This window comes from Arachis duranensis, chromosome 5, assembly GCF_000817695.3.
Source record: "Arachis duranensis cultivar V14167 chromosome 5, aradu.V14167.gnm2.J7QH, whole genome shotgun sequence".
Lineage (NCBI taxonomy): Eukaryota > Viridiplantae > Streptophyta > Magnoliopsida > Fabales > Fabaceae > Arachis > Arachis duranensis.
The window spans coordinates 94,013,900-94,022,666 of NC_029776.3; the positions used below are offsets into that span (position 1 = coordinate 94,013,900).

General features: G+C 30.2%; 1 protein-coding gene and 1 pseudogene across 1 annotated transcript in view; both read left to right on the forward strand.

Moving 5' to 3' along the window:
* LOC127747798 (pentatricopeptide repeat-containing protein At1g62930, chloroplastic-like) overlaps positions 1–8,767 on the forward strand; it is a 28,784-nt pseudogene that overhangs the window by 12,439 nt on the left and 7,578 nt on the right.
* LOC110272484 (pentatricopeptide repeat-containing protein At1g62930, chloroplastic-like) overlaps positions 7–8,767 on the forward strand; it is a 21,225-nt gene continuing 12,464 nt past the window's right edge. The window contains exons 1-2 of the mRNA XM_052262493.1: positions 7–3,158; positions 3,647–3,734. Coding sequence (XP_052118453.1) covers positions 42–1,382 — 1,341 coding nt within the window. The 5' untranslated portion in view covers positions 7–41 and the 3' untranslated portion in view covers positions 1,383–3,158; positions 3,647–3,734. The remainder of the gene's footprint in view (positions 3,159–3,646; positions 3,735–8,767) is intronic.

Below are 8,767 nucleotides of genomic sequence, written 5' to 3' on the forward strand. Positions count from 1 at the left end.
ACTTATTTACTTTGAGCATCATAATTAATTGTTGTTGCGGCATGGGTCGTATGACGCTTGCTTTCTCTGTATTGGCCAAGATTTTCAGGATGGATTACCAACCTAATACGGTAACATTAACAACAATCCTGAAAGGTCTCTGTCTCTGTGGTAATGTTGAAAAAGCAGTGCGCTTTCATGACAGAGTGCTGGCTCATGGATTTCACTTTAATCAAGTCACTTATGGGATCTTGATTAATGGTCTCTGTAAGACCGGACACACATCTGCTGCAATTCAAGTGTTGAGAAAGATCCCACGGTATGGCATTGTTCCTGATGTCTTCATGTACAGCGCAATTATTGATAGCCTCTGCAAGGATACACTTGTAAGTCAGGCTTTTCATTTATTCTCTGAAATGCTTTCTAAGGGAATTTCTCCCGATGTTACCACATACAGTCCTCTCATTTTTGGATTGTGTCTTGTGGGTCAATATAAGGAAGCCGTTGATTTACTAAGTCATATGATGCTTAAAAACATTACTCCTAATGTTTATACCTATAGTACTTTGATCGATGGACTATGCAAGGAAGGAAAGATCAAAGATGCTAAGAATGTGTTGGCTGTGATGACAAAACATGGTGTGAAACCAAATGTGGTTACTTATAACAGCTTAATGGACGGATATTGTTTGGTTAATCAGGTAAATAAGGCAAAATACGTATTCGACACAATGGCTGAGAGTAGAGCGTTTCCTAATGTTCGGAGTTACAATATCATGATTAATGGCTTTTGTAAGAGTAAAATGATCGATGATGCCTTGAATCTCTTCGAAGAGATGCGTCGCAAGAACTTGGTTCCTGACACGGTAACTTACAGTACTCTAATTGATGGCTTGGGAAAATCAAGGAGAATATCTTGTGCCTTGGAGCTTCTTGAAAAGATGCAGGATAGAGGTCAACCTGCTGATATAGTCACTTACAGTTCTTTACTGGATGCTTTGTTCAATATCAAACAACATGACAAGGCACTTATGTTATTCAATCAAATAAAAGAGTGTGGCATTGATCCAGATATATATACATACACCATACTTATAGATGGCCTGTGCAAAAGTGGAAGACTTCAAAATGCAAAAGAGATTTTTCAAGATCTTTCCATTAAGGGTTATCGTCCGGATGTGAGGACATACACTATTATGATAAACGGGCTCTGCAAAGAGGGCCTACTTGATGAAGCATTGGCCTTAATGTCTGAAATGGAAGACCATGGTTGCTCTCCGAATGCTGTAACTTATGAAACAATTATTCGTGCTCTGTTGGAAAAAGGTGAAAATGATCAAGCGCTGAAACATCTTCGTGAAATGATCTCTAGAGGCTTATGGAAAAGGCAAGAGGAGAAATAAATCAACTCAAATTAATAGATTTTCTGTTGTAACTGGTGGGTTAGTGCTTAAGATTTGTTGATAGTAATTAAGAGCTCATGATTGGTCTGGTGAGCAACTGTGCTTTATTTGACTGAATCTTCCTAGAATTCTTCTGAAAGACATGCAGTGGCAAGATTAATGACGTAGATATATGATTTTCACTGCCATCTTTGAAACAAATACATCTACTAAATGCATGGTACCACTTTTCTTTGGTTGACTATTTCAACATTTTGTTATTTTTTAAAATCTGATCACAGCTGAAGAAACCTGTATACTAAGTATATGATTACACTTGATGTTTCAAAAAAAAAAAAGGCTGTGCAAGAAGGAATTTCTAGGAATTTGGCTAATATGGTTCAAATGTGAATTATCTTAAAACCTTTGTTCATTTTCATAATTGATGTTACTGAGCTGTAATTCTTAGAAATCAATTGAAAATATGTTCATTATGTTGATTTTCATAATTAATGTTACTTAGTTGTAATTAATGGTATCTCAAAACCTTTGTTCATTTTCATAATAATGTTACTCAGCAGTTGATGCTTAGTTGAATTATTTAATTATTTCTCGTTGCAAAATCCTATATATGGATTATTATATTCTTGTTTAAAATCATGATGAAAAGGTTTTATTATTAAAACATGGTTTGAAGTTTTGTTGTCTGTTATTAGCTACACCTGTCATAAAAGATTTGGGGATTCTAATTCCAAGTATAATCGTTTCTTCACCTGTTTCTTTGGTTTTTTTAAATCTTCTCTGAAGTGATGACTGGGGTTAGAATAAAGAATTAAAAGTGAAACAATGTTGTACAGTTTGAAATTGCATTTGTTCTTGAAGAATATCTTTGAATGTTAGTACAATTTCTTTTGGGATCAAAAGTTGAACTATTATATAGCCTTACTGCTTAAGTGCTGATTAAGTATTTTGCATTGGTGGTTGAGTATTTTGGATTCTTGACATGGATTTCATCTTTGTTCCATGCTTTCTGATTGCTAGGTGCACTCAAGCATGTTAAGTTGCAGCATGGCAAAGACAATATTGAAGTTCTCTAGAATTTTCCTTTATACTTGGATTTCAGTTTGCCCCTTTGAAATCATTGCGAGACACTTGATTTAATATTTTCTCAGCTTATTTGATTTCTTGTTGAACCCGCCATTGGATTGTATGCTTCAAAATCAGTTTTAAATGGAAGTGAATAATAGCTACTTTCACAAAAATCACTCTTCAGACTGCACTAATAAACATAAAATAAATTGATCTCAAACTAGATAGAATATGGTTGATGCTGCTATAAACTTTGAGGAATCAATCTTAGCATTATAATGAAATTAGGTTCTTCATGTACTATTTATTGTGTGGGGGTAAAGTATTATTTTAGTCCCCAACGTTTGGGCTAAGTCGTAATTTGGTCCCTAATATTTCAAACGTCATATTTCAGTCCCTAACATACACTGTTATGATCAAAGGGCTCTGCAAAGAGGGCTTGTTTGAAGAAGCATTGGCGCTGTTGTTGGAAATGGAAGACAATGGTTGCTTACCAAATATTGTTACTTTTGAAACTGTTATTCCTGCTTTGTTTGAAAAAGATGAGAATGACATGGCAAAGAAACTTCTTTAGGAAATGATTGCTAGAGGCTTATTGGATGGTATGAAGAAGCATTGGCATTCTTGTCAAAAATGGAAGACAATGATAAAACAGAGAAACCTTGTGGTGAAAAGATATCTAGAGGCCTACTGCAAGGAAAAAAGTAGGTGAGATCCTTCTTGTTGGACATCACATAATGTTGTATTTATCTCTTTCTATTTTTTTTCTTTTTTCTTTTTTTAATGTGTTTTGTTACCTTCTTGATCTTGATCATCTATGCATCTACTTTCTTTATGTAATGGTGATTCTTGGTTCTGCTTTAGCCACACTTAGATATTTTCTGTCATTGCTTATTTTGTGGCACTTTTTGTGTCAAAGTGGTTGTCATATGTGTCTTGTCGGGATATATTATTATTTCCATTTTTATTATTTGTGCATTGATGTTAATTTATTCCTAAGCTAACTTTATTTTGATTTCATCCTTTAAAGTGAATCACTTGTTAAGCTTCCCTGTACTCTTGTTATTGTCTTTGAATCTCTTCATTTACCCGTGCGGCAACTTACTTGCTGATGTAGCCATCTAATATTCTAATGTATTTTGGATCGTCTCCAAAGTTAGTTTGCAAACATATTCACATTTTCTGTGTTCATGCAGTTGCATATGTAAAGCTTTGCCTGAGGCATATTGTACAAATGCGATTAACTTGGACAAAACAAGATCATTAGTTTTCTTGTCATATAGAGTAAGTGAATTTTTTTTTTTTTAAATTCAAGGTCCAAATATCTGCAGGTTTCGAAAACCAAGCTTTGATTGAACTTCTATTGATTGACATATATGAAAAACAGAAACTGTTTGCTTTCTGATATTTAAAGTATGTATCCACTTCATATGAAGAAGCTCCATCTAACTTTTTCACATTCCGGTTATTCTATATTTATTTGGAGGTGGAAACTCAGGTGAAGTCGATTAATCTCCCTTTATTTTCAATTTTGAAATTCGAAAAATTAGGATAGTGGAGGGTTGGCTTACATTTTTTCTGTAATTAACCTGTTTTTCAACTAGTTAGCTCCAATTCGCTACATGCCTAGTTAGTTTCCTAGCGGATTCGATTTAGTTATTCTTTCTCCATTATATTTTGAAATTCACGTTAGATGGTCCTCATTTACCTTCGATGTTTGAAAGTACCCTGTGGTAAGCTTTTCCCTTTGGAAAAGGGATGTATTTTATGTTATATGAAGTTATTTCATGTGAGTTGAACGGGGTTTTCTAGTCTCTTTGGTGTTTTTCCTTAAATGAATATATCCAAATCAATATAATACAAATTAGAGTTGTTGAATTAAATTAGACTAGATTGAAAAATATAAACAAATACAATTTAAATTATAATAAATTATATTAATTTTACTTTTTAAATCAATCCAAAATGTATTATAACCATTTTTTTAGTTGTCCAATAGTTTGATTTAACTGTCATTGGTAGTTCGGTACGCATATCTCGTTTAAAGGAGAAAAATAATATAATTTAGTTTTTTTTTATCTTGTTTGCAGTGACAAGATAAATAATAAAATGTAAAATATAACTAATTTATAAAATGTATATAAATATAAATAAGAAATTAATTTTTTTTTTTGAAAATTCGTAGCAAATACTTTGGTCGCACATAAAACTTCCTCCTTCTCTTTCTTTTTTTTTTTAGGTAAACACCTCCTACTCTTTCACATAACAAATGAACTTATTTATAAAGTGTAGCCAGTGAAAAACAAATAGCGGCTTATTAACAACCAAAGTCTAACAATATTTATTTTATAAATAAAATTAATTTTAATACACAGTCAGTCAGTATATGAGTATCCAATTATATAATGTCATATAAAAAAATATTTTGCTACATGATTGGAAATGGAGGGGCAAGAGGTAATTTGCTACATTATTATATATTTGGCTAATTAAACTAATTAATTTTGATCATGATGATAAGTTTTCTGTTATATCATTACTTCATTAGTTTTATGGTGATTATTTTGTTTATCCTGTTGGAAAAGATTTTGTCAATTTTTTCTCCAAATATATATACACTTAAAAAGAAAAATTCATTAACTTCAAAAATATTAATTAGAATGTTAGCACTACTAATTAACCTTTAAAATCTATTAAACACTTAATGTTAGCATAGATTATTGAGTTGTTTCGAGAATGAATATGTGTATATATTTACTAATATTGATGATAACAATATTTAAAAGTTTTTATTCTTTTAATATATTTATTGGGGTATGTCTAAAACGAGCTCAACAATTATGTGTTTATTGAATGAGCCACACTTATATAGGTCATTAGATTTTATTAGATGAAAATCAAAGGTTAATGTAAAAGATGAGCATTGATGGACTCTAATAAATATAGAATATCCTAGTACATAAATAAATGCTTTAAATGGCAATACTTTAATACACAATACTTTAAACGGTAATAGAATCTTATATTCTTAAATAATTAAATATAAAATATAAGAATATTTTTTATTTATTCACGTTAGTGTAACTAACGTGGCTCTTAACGTGGTTATGCGTCACCTTCGAGAGCGTTAGTGACACTTACCTTTGTCACTAACGCTCAAAGTGCCCCTACTCTCCACGTTAGAGCTCTCGTTAACTAAGTTAACATGGCCACTAATGTGGTAGTAATGCCATCTTCCAACGTTAGCGACAAAGGTGAGTGTCACTAACGTTGGCATTGTTCCTCTCTTCCACGTTAGAGTTCACGTTAACTAAGTTAACGTGACTCTTAACGTTGCTTATTGCCAATTCTTGGAACGTTAGTGGTGTTCACGTTTACCACTAACGTTGGAGCTTTCTTTTGTCTCCACGTTAACTACCACGTTAACTTAGTTAACGTGACAATTAACGTGGGCTTATGATGGTTTCGCAGGCGTTATTGGTGATCACTTTTCTCCTTAACGTTGCAAGCTATTTACTAGGGGTGGCAACACGGGTCGAGCCCGTCGGGCCGATCCGCACAACCCGCTAAAAAAGGTGGGTCGGGCTAGAATTTGAGACTTGTCAAATTAAAAAATTTCGCCAAATTATGTATATATGTTTCAATAATGTGACTTTATTTATTTTATTTTACAATTTTGTATATATGTTTAAATTATGTAATTTATTTTTTAAAATAAAGACTATTGACAAATATTATTTTGAACAATTTTATTGAAATTAAAAATTAAAAAAAGATAGTAAAAATTATAATTTGACTATTTTTTATTTGTATTTAATTGTTTCCTTATTTGAGTATATATAATTAAAGTTTAATTTCGATGGATTGATAAAGAATAATGTTATACATTCAAGTCTTTTGATAAATTAAGTTCAATCAAATTAAATAATAGAATTTAAAATAATGGTAGCCATAACTAATTTGGGAAAAGCTCATTATACAAGTGATTAGGGCTTGTAACTATTACAAGTTTATTAATGCCTAATCCACCAAAACGTGTTGCAACTCCTACGTCACTTACACGTGCTTTATTCATGCCGTTTCACGTTTTTTTTGGGGTATGTTTAAAACGAGCTCAACGATTATGTGCTTATTGAATGAGCCACACTTATATAGGCCATTAGATCTTATTAAATGGAAATTAAAGGTTAATATAAAAGAGGAGCATTGATGGACTCTAATAAATATAGAATATCCTAGTACATAAATAAATGCTTTAAATGACAATACTTTAATACATAATACTTCAAATGGCAACAGAATCTTTTATGCTTAAATAATTAAATATAAAATATATAAATACAAAATATATGAGTATTTTTATTCATTAAGATTAATTATCATGCAAAATTTTTTTATAATATTAAAAAATTATATTAAAATAATATTTTAAACTGTAACAAAAAATATAAAATAATCAAAATTTTATTTTAGATTACTTGATAAATAATTAGATTATTATATTCAAAATTTATTAACTAATTATTTTTGTTGAAGATATTATTATATCATATCATTTTTCATCAAAATATTTTAAAAATATAATTTATTTAAAATATTATATATAATACATGAAAATAAAATCTTAATTATTTTATATTTTTATGTAACAGTTTAAAATATTATTTTAATATAATTTTTTAATATTATAAAAAAGTTTTGCATAATAATTAATTTTATTAAATAAAAAATATTCATATATTTTATATTTATATATTTTATATTTAATTATTTAAGAATAAAAGATTCTGTTGCCGTTTAAAATATTGTGTATTAAAGTATTGTCATTTAAAATATTTATTTATGTATTAGGATATTATATATTTATTAGAGTCCATTAATGCTCTTCTTTTATATTAACCTTTGATTTTTATCTAATAAGATCTAATAACCTATATAAATGTGATTCATTCAATAAACACATAATCATTGAGCTCGTTTTAGACGTACCCTATTTAATGGATAGAAATTTATAAACTTTTTATGATAACATTGTTAAAGAACATTTTTATTAGTAAGACCCTGAAATTTTAAATAAAAAGTAACCTAGCCGTAAAAATGGAGATATAGATTATCTCATCAAAATATCTAATGTGCTTGTCTAATATACCAAATATGGATTCATGGGACAATATCAATTTAAAGTATAAACCTTAATATCAAAGTATTCTCTAATATAATATGGTTTATACTAAATATGGCATAAACAAACTCACACATACACTCACACACAATAGCTTTATATCAATTTCAGCTGTGCCACTCTATTCACTCTAAACCATGAAAAAAAAAAAAGAAAGAAAGTGAGCCTATATTCACTTTAAGTCAGTGAACATGCCTAAACCCATCTCTCTTCAACTTAATCACCAACCAGGTAAATAAATTAAAGTGCATTTGAATCTATTTTCATTTTTATTGAACACAAACTTTTTCTTTTTTCTCTTTTCTTTTTTTTCCTTATCACATCAATCTCTGAACTAAAAAAAAAAAGAAGAAAAATCCGAAACTAGGACAAAAAAAATGAAAAGATAGCTTCCATTTTCAAACAAGAAAGGAAAGTATAAAAATTATAATAAAGGAAAGATCTCAACGCAACAGAAGATCACAAAAAGGTTATTTTGTCATTTGTACTTCAACGAGAAACTGTGAAAAAATACTCTGAGCTACAAGTACTATTCAAACAACTATGAAGACACTAAAGTCAAGAGTGTTAAGTGGTTTATCAATGATAAAAAATCAAACTTGGGACTAAAGAAAAGATACACGGCCCAGATTCAAGGAGTTTACAGAAAAAGGATGAAAGAAAATGGTATGGATGCATGTTAATGTCTTAGCCTTCTCTCTCTCTTCTGACCATGTCATTTGTTGGTTCTGATGTTAGAGAAGAAGACAACCCAAGTTTTGAACTTGGTTCAAACCTTGGAAGCTTCACTCCTCTATAATAGGGGGTGAACGGCTAATGTAACACCCTATCACACAGAGCTTTATACTTAAGCCGTAAAACAGAGGTGGTGTGGTATTACAACCTCTAAAATAAAATATTTACATAATAATACTGAAAAGGATACAATATACGAGGAGTCTTCAAAAACGGGTAAAGCAAAAACGCGAAATAAAAAGCGCAACACTCAAGATTAAGGGTTACTTGCGTGCGAAAAAAACTAAAGTTCATAAGTATAACTAAACAGAAAGTAGTAATAGAGAGTCGAGAGTACAAAATAACAAGTTTCTAACTCAGCCTGCGAAACTAAGGTTGGCCGGAGAATATTTACATATAT